This window comes from Crotalus tigris, unplaced genomic scaffold (assembly GCF_016545835.1).
Source record: "Crotalus tigris isolate CLP2741 ecotype Arizona unplaced genomic scaffold, ASM1654583v1 scf7180000018064.1731613, whole genome shotgun sequence".
NCBI lineage: Eukaryota > Metazoa > Chordata > Lepidosauria > Squamata > Viperidae > Crotalus > Crotalus tigris.
In genome coordinates, this window is record NW_024096804.1 from 545,140 (window position 1) to 561,878 (window position 16,739).

General features: G+C 32.7%; 1 protein-coding gene across 4 annotated transcripts in view; it reads left to right on the forward strand.

Moving 5' to 3' along the window:
* Positions 1-16,739, forward strand: part of CDIN1 (CDAN1 interacting nuclease 1) — a 142,937-nt gene that overhangs the window by 91,716 nt on the left and 34,482 nt on the right. For all 4 annotated transcript variants that reach the window (XM_039347325.1, XM_039347322.1, XM_039347323.1 and 1 more), the window contains 2 exons: positions 779-844; positions 5,189-5,294. In XM_039347325.1, coding sequence (XP_039203259.1) covers positions 779-844; positions 5,189-5,294 — 172 coding nt within the window. The remainder of the gene's footprint in view (positions 1-778; positions 845-5,188; positions 5,295-16,739) is intronic.

Genomic DNA, 16,739 nt, shown 5'->3' on the forward strand with positions numbered 1-16,739 from the left:
AGACTGAGAAAACTAATATATACCAGTGAATTACCAATGGACCCAGACAACATGTTTATTAAGTATTCATGATTGTAAAATTAGAAAATTAATAAAATATATATTAAAAAAAGAAATGTAAAAAACTGACAACAGAAGAAGAAGGGGAAAAAAAGATGCCCTATGCTACAAATCTTTCCATTCACAGCAACCCCTTGATTTATGCCTATTGAGTAGGAGATGTGGGGAGTAGAGAGAGAGATTGTGAGGGAATATACAATTTTGGGAAGTCAGCCTCTTAAAATTTCCTTCTATCTGTGCAGCACTTGAAGTCATTCCATGAACTCTGGGATAATTATGTTGTATAATAATTTTTGAGTGAATACTGAAATACTAATTTCTAGTGAAAATCTAAATTGTGATAAAGGTACAGTATGTCATGTCTTCATTGCAGAAGCACTAAAGGTTTCTTAAAAGTATTTGCAGGAGTTTCAATCAAGTAAAATATTTCTTTATTTTGAACATTTTTGAGTAACAAAGTACAATATGACAGGTTGAATTAATGATGTCTATAATGAAGGCATAAAAATGCAGAGATGGCAAAGAAGTGTTTTTAGATTCATGTTTCAGGTTTACCAAGAAGGTTCATTTAAACTGACACAGCATTGCATGCATTAGAAGGATATGTATGAGTGCATTAGTAATTCTTGTACCTTTGTTCAAAAGCGAATTAATTGTTCTTCTATCAGCTAATAGAATAATACTATTGTTTATATCATCTACTGTATTCTCTCTATAGCTGAGGATCAGTTACGGGCAAAGGGTTATGACAAAACACCAGACTTCATTTTAGAAGTGCCAATTGGTAAGTCCATAATGTTTTTTTGTTTTTCTAATTGAATTGTTTATATTAAATGCTAGCAATCTTATTAGAATTATTCCAGGTATGTTTTAATCATAACCTTGAATATATGCACAGTAGTGAACCAGTTCCATTAAGAATTTATAATGGGAAGTGATCTGTTTGAATGCAGTTGGTTGTACATAATAAACTAGATCCTTATTCATGAACAAACTGATTACAGATGTTGTCTTTAAAATTTCTAGAGTTCTTCGTTGGATAAGAAACATATTTTAAGATTTTACTGTTGAGATAGTCTTTAGCCAAATTTTTGGATTTCCTGCAGAAATAATGTCCAAATATAGTAATATACAATATATTCATTATTTTTATCTATTAATATATTTTACATAGCTTCCATGTCACAGAAAACTACTCTGAGTGGTGTAGAACAATCCAGTAAAACAGTAAAAATATAAAACAGTTATTATCCAAATCATTATATAATACTTATTTAAAATTTCACATTTATCACCGTGGTGCTAATGATAGACTTCATAACAGAAGCCAAAAAAGCTCCCTTAACTGCTGGTTAGATCAAAGACATTCAGTTGTATTCCACTTACCAAAAATTCCCATATTTCTCTGTGGTGATTTGCTGGACCAGACTCTTACATACAGAAGAGAATTCCAAAGCTAATAGAAATGTATGCAGGTACTGACAATCTATAGCTACCAAATCTACAAGAGTAATCCTAGGCAGTGTACAAATAGTAAGAAAACAGAAAAATAATAAAAGTTTCTGTTGCTAAGTCTCCATAATATAACACAAGTTTGAGGTTGAAAAATCATTCCTCCTCTAATCAAAAAGACTACAGTATAACTAAACACAGGGCTCATTTAAGCTAGCCCAAATGCCTGCGGATACATCCAAGTCCAATAGTGTCAAAACTGTTCAAACCTCTGAAGGGATGTTATTCCACCGGGCAGAGGCTGCAGACAGAGAAGGAATGACTGACTCCTGGATCCCATAAGATGATACGTTAGGTGGGATCAGAGCATGCCAACCCAGCTGATTTTGATGGGCAAACAGAAACAATGGAAGACAAGTGATCTTACAAATAACCTGGCCTTGAGCCACATAGGGTTTTGCAGATGATAAATTGAACCTAAGAGCCAGCATGGCTTGCTGAAGAGAGGTGCTACATGGAGGTCTTGAAAAATGCCCAAAGCTGTCCAGTCAAGTTTTTGGGGAGAAGTCTCTTCTAAAGGCAATACGCTAAATTAGTCCAGCTCAGCTTTCTTGCAGGATCTTATTTTCTGCTTGCTTATTTATTACATACATAGAGACAGACAGACAGACAGACATGTATAGATAGATATGTATAGATAGATATGTATAGATAAATATGTATAGATGGATATATAGATTCCTTTAAGAATCTGAGGCCAATGTTTATAGCTTTCCCGCATTAGTTTTTTCTTCAAAAGAATCTTGTCAGTGAGAGTTTAAATCTAGGACTCCCTGGCCATATATTAACACAGTAAACACTACATTATTGTTCCAGTATGATTTGCTATGAAATGTATATCATCTTCCAGAATCTTCTCTGCAATTTCTATGTTGTCATCTGAGATTTGAAATACAGTTTCTAACATGAGGATAGTCTTGCAATGAGGAAAACAGTTACAGAATGAATAAATAAATGCTTAAATAGTTATAAATTAATCAGTGTGATGAAGCAATCATAAAAACAAGTAATAAATGATGTAGTCATTCTCTGTAGAAAAGGAGCAGTTACAGAATACAGCTTCATTACCTAAACTCTAATCACCTTGGCTTTCCACCAAAACAGACTGTACACTTTTTTCTTAGTATAAAGAGTGATTCTATGCAACTGCAGCTATCTTATCCTATCCCAGCCCAGCTATGTAAGAGATTGTCAAGCCAGCTGCAGAGACTATCAGCACACATAAGGCTGTTGCAGCTTACAGACCTTGGGCTTCCTTCATACCCAGCCAATCAACCATCCATGCAGGACTTGGCCTGCTCCTCAGCCAGCTCCAGGACCCAGCAGCTTCTGAGAGAGGTGCCCAACCAAAGTGACGGTCAGCTTTCCTACAGAGGCAGCATCATGTTATTCTGCAAGCATGTGCTATTGTCCCGATCTTGTAGGGGGACTCTTTTAAAACCTTTTACCAAAAGTCAGTAGGGTTAAGGCAAATATAATTTCTAGCAGTGGAATGTTACTCTAGAAAGGTGCTACATTCAGAAAGGCTCTGGGGACCCACCAGATTATACTCTTTAACAGACAGGAACCAGAACATCAATCTTTTAATTAATTTCTCAGGATGGGTATATAAAAACAGATAAAGTTCCACAAGTAACCCAGATCCATGTTATGAAGGTCATTACCAGCACACTGAATTGAATCAGTAAGCTTGCTGACTACCAATGCAGCTCATGAAGCAGAAGTATCATATGGGCAAAGAAGGGCACTCATCATGCCTATGCATGTACATCACATAGTAATAGTTCAATCAGGATGTGATTAGAGCATGAGTGACTGTGATCAGAACTTCCCAATACAAGAACAAGTATGATTAGTGTACAACATGAACTGTGCAAAGGCCCTCCTATCCATGGCTGTTAACTTGATCAAGAGTCCCAAATATAGATTTCACACAGCCTCTATCTAGGACAGGGGTAGGCAACCTTGGCTCTTTTATGACTCGCGGACTTCAACTCCCAGAATTCCTGAGCCAGCTGGCTCAGAAATTCTGGAAGCTGAAGTCTGCAAGTCATAAAAGAGCCAAGGTTGCCTACCCCTGATCTAGGATAATGCCACCCCATGCCACATGCTAGACAGCTGTGCTATCTCTTGTCTCAGCCCTGCTTGGAATGTTCTCCCTTGTTCTGGGAACTGCTTTTTCATTGTAGTCCATTACACCACCTCTCCCTTCATAGGCACCATCTGTCACAAGAAATGCATCATCCTGCTCCCACCAGAGGTCTTTTAGAAGTGCTATCAATACCATCTTGAGCCCTTATCTGGGTCTGAATCCTGACTGAAAAGGCACCAGATAATTAACTTCTTCCAAATTGATGAAGTTCTGTTTGAAAGTGAGAGAACATGCAATCAAGAGGTGCTCCTTGTGATTGGAGATTAAAATGTCAAAATTGTAGTTGGACTGTATGGCTTAAGAAACCAAACTGAAACAGGAGAACAACTTATCAATTTCTTCATAGCTAACACTCAAAAAACCCCAAAATGACCCTTCTATACATGGACATCACCAGATGCAGTAACTATAAATTGAAAGAAGGTGAAGAACTCATTTACAACATCAGAAATGTGGCCAGGTGCTGAAGAAGCAAGATAGAAAAAGAATTGAATTTTTTTAACTGTGACATTGGAGAAGACTCCTGAAAACATTATTATGGATACTAATAGTAATAAAAAAATGATAAACAATTAACCTAGAGTTCACCCTAGAGACCCAAATGACCATGCTCACATTATGATACTTCAAATACATTATGTGAAGGCATAGCTCTCTGGAGAAGTCTCTAATGCTGAGAAAGGTGGAAAAAAAGGGAAGAGAAATACCAATAGAAAGGTAGATGGAATCAGTTACATGGCAATGGGTATACCCAGACCTAAAATAACAGATCATCATGTAAGAAATCTATGTACGTGGTCACCAAGAGTCAACATCAACTTGATAGCATATAATCAGTCAAAACTATCAATGCCCTATCTAATGCAAATAGTTCAGCAATGTGAAAACAAATGCTGAGTGAGATCTTTTCTTCTTCCACATATTTAAATTAATTAAGATCCTACTAAGGACAGTACTTCTGTAGGAAAGTATTCTTCTGTCATTATTTTTTGTCATTGTAATACAACTTCAAACATAATGAAGTGGACATTTGTTTGTTTATTCATACGTTTTCTCACATATTTAGTTTATCTATAAATAAATACATACTCTTGAAGGTTAAATATGCGTAACATAGATGTATGTCTATGTTAAAGAGCTAGACCATGGGTGTTCAATCTTTTGGCTTGCCTAGACTACATTGAGTGAAGAGGAATTGTCTTGGGCTACATATTCAATTTAATGTTAAAGTTTATGATCTTTAATTATCAGCTGGCCAGGGTTACCTATGGCCCATTATCAGCTGGCCAGGGTTACCTGTGGCCCATGGGCCACAGGTTGGACGTGCCTAATCTAGGCTGTCCATTTCAGTAAGTTTTAATGAACAATTTTATCTGAGCAATTTTATTTTTATCTTAATTTTCTGTGATTTTAAGAATTGTTTAAAAATCTCAAATTGCCATACGTATTTTTTTTTCTTTTTAGCTGTAGAAGGTCATATCATTCATTGGATTGAAAGCAAAGCCTCTTTTGGTGACGAATGCAGCCATAAAGCATACTTAAATGACCAGTTCTGGAGCTACTGGAACAGGTATAGCTTCATTTTTTTGGGCTATAGACAATATAACTTTGGTATTGTTGTCAATATTAGTACATTATGCTTGTTTATTTCATCTTGCCAGACAAAAGAAAAGCAGGATATATATTTTGAAAAGAACTGAAATTATTGACTTTGCTATAATTACTATATTCTGGTTAGCACTACATTATAGAGCCAATAAATATATGGTGCGGCATAACCCATTTTTGAAAACATAAAAGGAATTAGCAAATTCCTAAATATAAGCATACAGTTGGGCCATGAAGGGTTGTTGGTTTTTTGTGTAATATTGAGTAAGGCTATTGGTCCCTCTAGCATAGCACCATCTAATGTGACTAGCGCCAGATCTTCAATTTCTCCATTACTGACTCGATCCTAGTGCTGAAATTTGAGATCCTGACAGGTTAGGAATAGAGAAACTACAGATTGAACATGGAATATATGCATCTACCTGGATGCTTTAAACTTTTGATGTGTTATTCAGGTTTAATATTTTTGCTTCTTATTTTATATATGTACAAGAGGAATGTGCAACACATCAAATTTTGAACAGGTCATGGGCATGAACTTTGCATCTATTAATTCCTCCTTAAGGAGCTCTGTCTTTGCTAGAACTCAGGTGGTTACACCATTCAAGGAATATATATATATACATTTGCAGGAAGCACCAAGTGTTTGCGACACAGTGCTTTGGAATGGGTGTGGGAACATTGTTGGTATTTCTTTACCTCAGATACATAATTTCCTAGGATTCTACAATTATTATGTGAGGTGAAGAAAAGATTCAACTTCTTCAAAAATACACCAACAGCATACTTATCCATCTCAAACAGCTTTTGCTACAACTCCATAGAGTTGTACAGATCTAATACATAGTATCAGTGGTGCATGATAATGTAATTCATTGTAGTTAAATTCACTTACAAAATTGTCCTTTTTGATATTCTGTATTAATAAATGAATGCATTTATGTAATCAAACACTATGTAGCAACTATACTGTCATTAAAACCTTACAGTATATAAAGATGTATTCAGTTTGGATATATTTCCTGTCTATACATTAGGTTAGAGTGTCTTAGATTGTATATTTAGTGAGAAAAATAGTTTGCAACATTTTAAGAATGCACTAACAAAATCTCTTCATTGACATGGATATTAGATAATTTCTCATAGTGGAAGAATGTACTCTTTGACTATAAATAGCATCTACTGAATGTTTTTAATATTTTTGAATGCATACTTTAAAAAGAAAAAAGTATTTCATTACTCTAGTATTCTGAATTGTCAGAATGTGTTTATTTATCCACTTGATTTTTTTTTTATAAAAAGATCTCCTGGAGTATGATCCTAAGTACTCCAGGAGATCTTTTTATAAAAAAAGTTGTAAAGTGTAATTACAACTCACTAAAGTTAGAATACTTTGTGTACTCTTTTAAGTAATGGTGGATTGTTATATATTTATACAATTGCAGTTTTCAGTGCTGCCTTGCAAATTAACTTTATATTTTGCTGTGTAGTAAGTACTATTACGACTGGAGCTGGATTTCATCTCATAAAAATACTATCTGCATAAGAATAAACATAAAATCTTATCTTCAGTATTGAAGATGAAATTCCTATGCATCATTATTTCAGAGACATAAGTGCAAATTGATGAGTTAACCTAGTGAATACCTGAGTAATAATGTTATCAGTTGATTTATTAAGTGAAGGTTAGACATCCTTTTTTATCACAGTGGCTACAATTAACAGTTTGGGATTTTAAAATATTGACTTAATAGAAACAATGGGAGTTATATTTGTCAAATATCTAGGAAAACTATTCATGCATACCCAGTATCCAAAAGCTTCATTGGCCGCCAAAACACAAAGATCTGAAAGGTCATTCTTTTTCCCACAATATGACGGCTTGTTGACATATTTTGACATGCTGGCATTATACTAAAACATTTTGACTTCTCTCCAACACTTAGGAGTTGAGGACTGGTTAAGCTATCCACTGCTCAAACCCTTTTAAGGGTTTTAGTTTTAAGATTAGTAGCTTTAGAAATTGGGCTGAGAGGAATTTAGGATTTGTGTATTAGATCATGCAATCATTGGGCTGGAGGAAAAAATCTTGAATCTCCCCAATAGAAAATGAATTGCAGCATTCCCAAAGAAAGTTTATAATCCAAAACACTTATAGTGGAGGTTCTCTGTTAGTATTATAGTTTTCTTAAACATTTGATTTAATGGATAATGCATGAAATATGTTGCACAGTTGTGTGTTTGTAGTCCAAATTATTTGGGGCAGACTGTTCTTTGGAACATGTACACTGGCAAATTATTTCTTTTTTATATTTCTAAAATAGTGTTTATTGTTTCCCATAAAAATAATTAATCTGAAATTATATTTGTAGTCTTCAAAACCAAATAGCACCATTTGCTTCAGCTATAATGATAATACAATATTAAATCAACAAAATGTGTAATTAAGATTACATTGGTCAAAGAATATCATTTTCAGGGTTTTTTTTCCAGTTTTTAGTTACTGAGCATTTTATTGGCATGCCTGATTCATGAGAATCATTTATAAGTTGTTTTATTTTCCTTTTTTAAAAAAAATAGAATATAATTTCTTACATTGCTTAAATTATTTACCTTTATTTTCTGTTCCTTTAATTTTGTCACATCATTGGTAGTTATCCTTTAATATTGACAGAACACTTTAGAATCCATGTATGTTAGTGCAAGACATCACTTTCAATTTCCTTAGTATTTCTCATTCAGATTAGACAAGCATCTAGGATTATGTACGATAAAAGCTTACAGCATAGAACTTGCTATGCTTACCAAAGGCCTGGTCACAGGCAATCCACTGTGTCAAAGAAGGTCAACCTCTACAAAATTTAACTTTCTTGTCATTTTTAATTGGCATTCTGAGTGTCCCTTTTTTTTAACCTTATACAAAAATTGTAGAAACAATTTTTATTTACTATACTGCAATATATACTGTGAAGAGTTATTTATACATATGCATTTCACAGTATGAGAAGTAGCTGTCCATAAGCATATCCATGAGTTATCCATTTTCTCCATTTAGAGAATAGATCTTGCCTGTCTTTCTTTTTTGGGCTTTATAATTTTTACACTGGCTCCTGTTGTATTGTCCGCCTCAGTTTTAAATTGAGGTTTTGGTGCTTTGTAGTGCTTTATAATGCCCTTGCCCAGATCAGGGAATAGCAGGTATAGCTGAACCCAATTTGCCTTCAATATGGCACAATCATCTCATCGTTGAGATGGCCTTTAGCAAGATGGGCAGCATACAAGTTGATAAATAAATAAAATACTGCATAAATACCCAGGTGTATAGGACAATTTTACATCATCCTATGGATTTCACTCTGCTACAATATACAGTGTTGCCAGGTTCTGTGCAGCGGCGTTCAGAATTTATTGGACGATGACCTTTGCTGTACAGCAGAGTACAGGAAGCAAGGCATCACAAAAGGACAGCAACTACCTTAATGGGTAAAGGGGATAGGAAGAACAGCAGGGGCAATGAAGAGCAGTGTAATATGGTGCAGAGTGGCAAAGATAACAGAGCATGGCAGCCAAAAGGACAGAGACAGAGGAGAGATTTGCAGGTGAGGGGAGATGAAGCACCCTCTGTGGTCATAAATGTGGATAGGCTGCCAAGTGTCTGAATTTTGATCACATGACTACAGGAACACAGCAATGGATGTAACTTTGAGGACTAGCTTTGACTACCATTAGTTTCGCACTTTCCTAATTTCAAATGGCTGCTGACCAGATGCTTGTTAAGTAAGGATGACCTGTAATATCTGTGGCAAACACCGGCTGTACAGGCTTAACTCAAATCCTTAAATAATTGGGGATTGTAGAAATAGAATGCACATAAATAGTCTGGGTAGCAATCCAATAAGGAACAAAAGAGTATACTATTTAAAAGCTTATAATATGATATATATTATATATAATTTCTAATTTGTTTAATTAATAAGCTTAATTGTCCTAAATTAACATAAAAGTTCACTTGTTCATAAATGTCTATAAGCAGTAAGCTAATAAAAACTGTAGCATTTCTAATTAATTTAATTTACATCATAAAGATTAATTGTAAAATTCCGATAGCAATTCCATTACCATACAGTAGTTATAAAGACCTGTATTTGTATCTGCCAAATTTAAGTTAATTAGGAATGTTGATGCTGTTTGTTTTTACTGTCACAAAGCTCATCTTTAAAAAAAGGCTAGACACTTTCCCTCTCCCAACATTTATCATCTAAATAATAGTCTTCCCAAGATGGCAGCCACATAATAAACTCTTTTCAGTGGAGTGATGGGTAATGAAGCTTGCTTGTGAAGCCAGCGAAAAATGTTGTCTAGTCAAGTGCATGAATATGATAGCTGGAGAATCAGTGGACTTTCTTAGTCATCAATCTTTTTAGAGCTTCTTCTACATCTGAATATTTTGATAGATGATCAAATAATTGAGTTATCTATCTTTCTAACTATAAGAGTTGCATAAAAAATATTCTCACATAGTACTGAATAAACTATATTACACATCCATTACATTTTTTTTTAAAAAAAGGGCCAGGTAGTGAAGGGATTTTATAGTATCTTTTCTCCTTTTAAATTAACAAATGGAACTCTGAACAATTAAATATTTGGAATTTTTTATAGGAGAACCTATAAATAGCTGTCCAGTTTCTTCTTAACACTGGAAGTTTTGAAGAAGAAACTGGATAGCCATTTGTTCAAAATGGTATAGGGTTACCTGCCTGAGCAGGGGGTTGGACTTGATGACCTCCAAGGTCCCTTCCAACTTTATTATTGTTATTATTATTATAGAAGAGCAACCGAAAACACAGAATCTTGGATTAGATGGAAAACAAATAAAATGAAGTTATGACTAATGTAAATAGTACATCAGACATTATATAAAGTGTTTGTAGAACATCATGTGCCACCAAAGAATTTCTGATGCAGTGTTAATATAGCTTTTTAGCAAGACTACTTTAATGTATCTGAGATGCAGCTGCCAGTGAAGGACAAGGGAGGGACTTCAAAACAGATCTTTGGATCACCTATCAAATATGTAATCCATTGAATGAAAGAATGAAACCCATCGATGAACCTGATTCCCACTTTTTGTGAATACCTCACATGCACACTAAAGTTGTTCTAGAAGGTCAGAGGCTTATCTGAAGGATGTTTGAGAGTAGACATGCAGAAAAGTAGAAAACAAAGGGATGCTTCATTGTATGTTTGAAGGCCATTCATGTAAATTTAAATGTAGAAAAAAAAAGTGTGTGTGTGTGTGTGTGTGTGTGATGAACATTTCAATCCACAGATGAATATAAAGCGAATTTGGAATCTTTTGTTCTTTTTGAAGGAGAATAGTTAAACATCTGTCTTCCCTCTGGATTGTTTGGTTAGCATAGAATCATCCATCACCGGTCTTTGATATAGCAACCAAGAAATCATATGTTTTGTTTTAAATGATAAATATTCTGTTGTCATGAATACTTATAAGGTTCCCTAAATTTACATCAGAATTCTAGTTCTATAACTTCTTTCATGTGTGATATTATTAGTGAAATTAAAAAGGTTATTGAGGATAGGTTTAGACAATGACATTAAAAGACTATGCTAGCTGGAATGCAAAAAATATGAGAAATAATCATTGCCATTCTTGTCAGAGATTTGGAAATTATTGGAAAGAGGCAATATGCCACAGGAATATCTCTGTAGACATTCATATTTATGTAGTCTGCGTCTGTCTCTTCACAATTCATTATTTAGGTCAGATGTATAAGTTCATTTCAAAAATAATTCTATCTAAAATAGGAAGCTTCCACACAAACATCAAGATTTTCAAAGTGACCTGCATTATTGAAGAAAATACCACCTTAAATTTGAGGACTGCTTTACTGTCTGTATCAGTTATTCCACTGACTCTATTTATATCAGTTTGTATAAGTACATCTTATATTTTTAAATGTAAAAACATAGACAAGAAAAAGACAGTGTCTCAAAATTTATGTACCATATTTTCTGGCGTATAAGACGACTTGGTGTATAAGACGACCCCCAACTTCGGAGAAGATTTGCATGGTTAGAAAGTCGTCTTATATGCCGGAGAATATAGTATTTTCCAGCGTATAAGACGACTCGGCGTATAAGACGACCCCCGACTTCAGAGAAGATTTGCATGGTTCAGAAAGTCGTCTTATACGCCAGAAAATACGGTATACCTTTTTGTAGTTACATTTGGAATTACAGATCCTAAAATAGATAAGATTTTCTAGTAAGAATAATAAGAACTATTTCTTACTATATGTACTTTTAATTTTGTAAAGATTCAAGATTACATGAATAGTAGCATAATCAGTAATTTTTCAGATCTGATGGGAATCGTGGTTTTTATATTGTTTTCCTACATTGCTTTTTTTCAGGTATAAGTATACTTTATCCATTGTTGTTACCATTCTAACTGTTGTATTACTCAATTTCCAAATAAATTTTTAGAACGCATGTATTTGATATTCTTTTAAAATTTTAAAGAAATGCTGATTTCCAATTTTACATAAGTTCTAATTTTAGAAAGGAAAGTATACAACCTATTAGTAAACTTATGCAGTGTTAATTGAAGACCATCATATAGCTGTTATCCACATTCTTTCTAATACTCTGTCTTGCCTATATTTAATGATTAAAAACAAATAATAAATAATAAAATAAAATAATAAAAAGGAGATCCCAAAGTAATTTGTTTGAATTCCACAACATTTATGTATTTTCAAGTTGTTGTTTTTTTGTTTGTGCAATGAGTGCCTACAAGTTTTACTTGAATCTTTACTTGAATAAAGACAATGATGACAGTGAGTTTCTGTCCAAAGTTAATCAGCTGCAGAATTTGTAAACCGCACGGTATGTCAGAGTTGAAAATGTTAGCACTCTGGTAGAAGCTTGAAAAGGTTAGATCTGATAAAAGCCATCAGTAGTTAAAGAAAGTGATTTATGGGACTGTAATGACACAAAATGCCTCATTTATCACTACTATATGGATAGGTTAAGGTTTCAGTGTCATACTTTTAAAACTTGACCACTTAGAATTGTCAAAATATATCTTTAATTGCCCATCACGCATTACACTTTCAATTTCCTCTCTAGATTTTTTAAATATATATCTCAAACTGTTACTGAGCTTGTCACATGGCTTTCTTTCAGTTTATTAAAATGTAATCCATTTTGAAAAATGTACTGCTAATTAAAAAGCTAATATATTATATACTTTATTACACATATACTTGAATACAATAAGTAAATTAAAGTTTTTATATTGTAAAACTTAGTAATTCTAATTATAGAAACTATGTAATAAGTATACTTCAGTAGAGATAGTAATTAATGTAGTATTTAATGCCATGATCATTACTTTATTATATAAATGTTAGTTTTGCTGTATATTTTATTTAAGTTTACAAAAAATCTCCAATACTTTTCCATTATCTCTATTTAATTTTCCATTGAAAATTATTCTGCATAACCTCAACTTTCCTTTATTATAACTTCTTGATTTTAACTCTTGAAAATATTTTTTATTTGAAAAGGGAGATATTACATTTATAATTTATGTAATTCTTACTTGTTGGTTAGTTTAAATTAAACTTTGAACTTAATTCAGAGAACATTATATGCTTAAATACATTCAGATCAATTGGGATTTCACTAGGGATTAAAATATGTAATTTTCTCTAGATTAATGCTAGTTCCTCTGTAGCAATGCAAACGTTAGATGGTTTCCTCTCTATATTTCTATAAGACCTTGTATGGAAAAAAGCCATGTTTAGTATTTTATTCAACTCTTTCTTTATATAATCCTGAATTCAGTATCATCTTTTCAGCATATGTTAAAAAGTGAACTTTAAAGAGATAAAATTTCTTTTCTATGTAGATGAATGATGACGTTAGATTATATAGAGTACACTCATAAGTGAGTTTCTTACTGTTTTTAAATTAAGAAATACAAAAGAAGACATGCTAAAACTCTCTGATTTAAAAGTGCCCTGTCCATGCGGTAACCCCCAACATGCTTTTTTTTAGTATATTCTATTATTTCTTTACAATTTCAACTATATAATACTTTTGAAATAGTAGTGCCATTTTTAAAATGCTGTGTGCTTATGTTAAAGCTTACAAAGATATTTATATGCATATCTGAACTGATTTTTGTACACTAAGAAATGAGCAGCCCAGCTGTAAGGTTGCTTGTTAATGATTTTGGTCCTAACGTGTTCATAGTTTGGAGGCAGGCTCTTTCGTTCAGTCTTTCTTGGGAAAGAAAGGTTTTGCAATTTTCATTTCTTTGCAACAAGGAAAATTTATCAATTATACCAACCATCTAATTTTTATAAACAAGCATTAAATTATCTGCCAATTATTTGTTTTTCTTAGATAAATCAACTTCTTAAAAGTACATTTTCAATGTAATATAGTATTTTGGGTGAATGTTTATAACTACTTGTAGACCTGTTATGTAAGGGGAAGAGAACACATCAGATATTTTTGACGTCAGATATTTGACAGCATTTGTCCAGGGTGGACTTTTTATGTTCAATGTCTGTGTGAATGATGTCTTTGTTACTTGTTCTTTTCTTTTTGTGTGTGTGCATGCATATTTATTTTTATTTTTATTATTAGTGTGAGATGGTTGTTAGTTTGTTTCCTCCTTTTTTCTTTATTTTTTATTTTAACTTTGGAAATAAAAAAATATTTTTTAAAAAAAAGAAAATTACATTTTCAACACATGGCTTCTTTTTCTATACATATTAAGGCTATTCAAAATTTCATACTAAAAATAAGACTGTATAAAGTTAAGAAATAGACTGAATTATTTCACTTTTTTTAAAAAAAAATTGCTGCTTATATCTCCTGAATAAAATTAAATGCAGTATTTTCAAAAATCCTAAATATCTTTCGCACTACTTCATGTCCTGTTTAAGTAGAAAGAGTGAGCTGCCCAAGGATATTCGGCTTATTTTTAAAAAAGAAATATTTCCACTGTTTATCCTTTTTCTTTGTGTAAACCATCCCAAACATCGTCTGTGGGTTCTACTTGGGATGTATTAACTTTATATTCTAGCAATAATCATCCCATTAAATAGAATGTAATAAAGTAAAATGAATATATTCCATACATATTCCACTACACTAATTATAATGTAGCAGAGCACAAGTACCTCAGTTCAGGAGTAAAGTGAAAAAAATTATTCAAAAAGAAAGCATAATGGATAATTCATGCTTTGAACTACAGAAATATCCAATGGGCCTTGATGAGCTATAAGATGCACACAAAGAAAGATGAGAAAGAAGGTGAAAATGGATTCAATGTATTGAGAGAAAAAAAAAATGTGGCTAAAATAGGAGCAGAGAACCCCACTTTCTGTCAACTGGAGATTATATTCCATTGCTTTCTGAAAGTCTAAATGCTTGATGAAGTTTGTGGATGTTTGTGGAACACTATATTGTGTTAGATAATTAAGTTCCTGAATATATTTCACTTGGACCATAATTTTAACACTGATATTTCTAGAAGACCCTCTTAATTGGTATAATAGACATATCAAAACATCAGCTTCCTGGATAATTTTAAAGTACCCTAATGGGTAAATGATGACCTATATGAAATACAGCATTATTAATATAATGCCATTCAAATCTATGATGCTTTGCTAAGGATCAGTAAAGTATTCAAGTCACATTGAGCCTAAAATTGACATAGGAAAAATATACAAGGCCAGCTGAAAGTTCTTCAGGGATTCCAGGTCCTGTAACATAACACCTAGAACTTTCTCCATTATTTTAATGAAGAAATTGCTTTCAGAATTCACCCTTTCTAAAGAATTAATGTTTAATTTTAATGACTTTTTAATTTAAAAAAAGTCTTGCCAATATCCATTCATGGTCCTGCCCAAAACATGTCTTCAAAACCAAATAAAATAGGATCTTGGGCCACTAAGTGTTGACTGCCCCTTTAAAAGAAGAAAAAATAGTAAATGAAAGCCAGTCTACAAACAGTAATGACATGAACATTCATTTCCATATTACTATACTCCCAGCATGCTGCTTTTAGTATGAATTGCTTCTGAATCCATTATTGAATATAATTTCTAAGTATGATTTGGACTTTGCATTTTTTAAATATATTTTCATAATCTCAAAGGTTTCATATATCAGCAAGCTTTGAAGTTTAGAATTTTTTTTTAACTTCTCAGGATAATAAAATACAACATAGTTCTGTAATTTTTGTACAATGATATAATTATATAAGAAATATTCCTTTTACTAGCTTGTGCTGCATCGTTTCATCACTAATTAACTATTTTCATTTTAACTTTTTTTCTGTAATTTCCTTTTCCACCAAGCTCCTGGACTGAATGCAGTGTGCATTCACATATCTAGTTTTCCTCAAGAACATCTGTTGAATTTTCATGAAATAAACATGTTCTAGTATGCACATTTCTTAATTTGTTGAATAGAAACATGAATATCTGCTTTTTCTCTAGCACATATTTTGTTAATTTAGTAAGTACAGAATACTTACTAAATACTTTCTCTCAAATTCAGTATAGCTTTTGCTTTCCTTAAAGTAGGTTTGTCTCTTACAAGATTGGTCAATTCCCTCAAAAACTATACTCAAGTATTTCCATAGGCCTGTTGTTTTGCAGCCATTTCATGATGTGTGATATATTTTTTCAAGTACTTTGCATAGCTCTTAACTTTCAAACACTGAAGGTTTTATTTAATTCCTATTATTTTGAAGAGAGTACTTTTGTGCATAACCAATACCAACGTTTCCTCCAAGAATTTGAACAAATGTTGTAATGCAGTTCTTCTCTTAATTGATGTTACACTTATTCTTCCTATATAGGAATTGTTCTTTTGTTAGTTTCAATAATGTTTTCCAGTGTGAGCTTACTATTCCTTTAATTTTCTGGAATCTTCTGGATTTTTAATACTAATATTATTTTAATAATAATATTATTTTGCTTTTTTCTAGTACCCTGGTAAATATTTACATTTTACTATATTGTGATAATTCGAGCATGGAGTGAATTTATTCAATAACAATTCACTGATTTTAAAACATGTCCAGTGATGCCAATAATCTAGAACTATCCTATTGTACATTCTGAGATGGCCATTTTTTTTTATATTTAGTTCTCTGGCATGTGTATTGGCTCAGTGAGTGCAGAAAAGGCCAGCTCCACTTCTATAGAAACATTCTTATAGTTTTCTGCAGCTCATATGCCCCAATATTTGGCAGCAGAGCCCTTAGATGCCCAGTGTTTTCTCAACAGTCTTCCAATCTTCTTTTCACTATTTGTCTCATTCCTTTCATATTTAATCAGGCTACCTGATA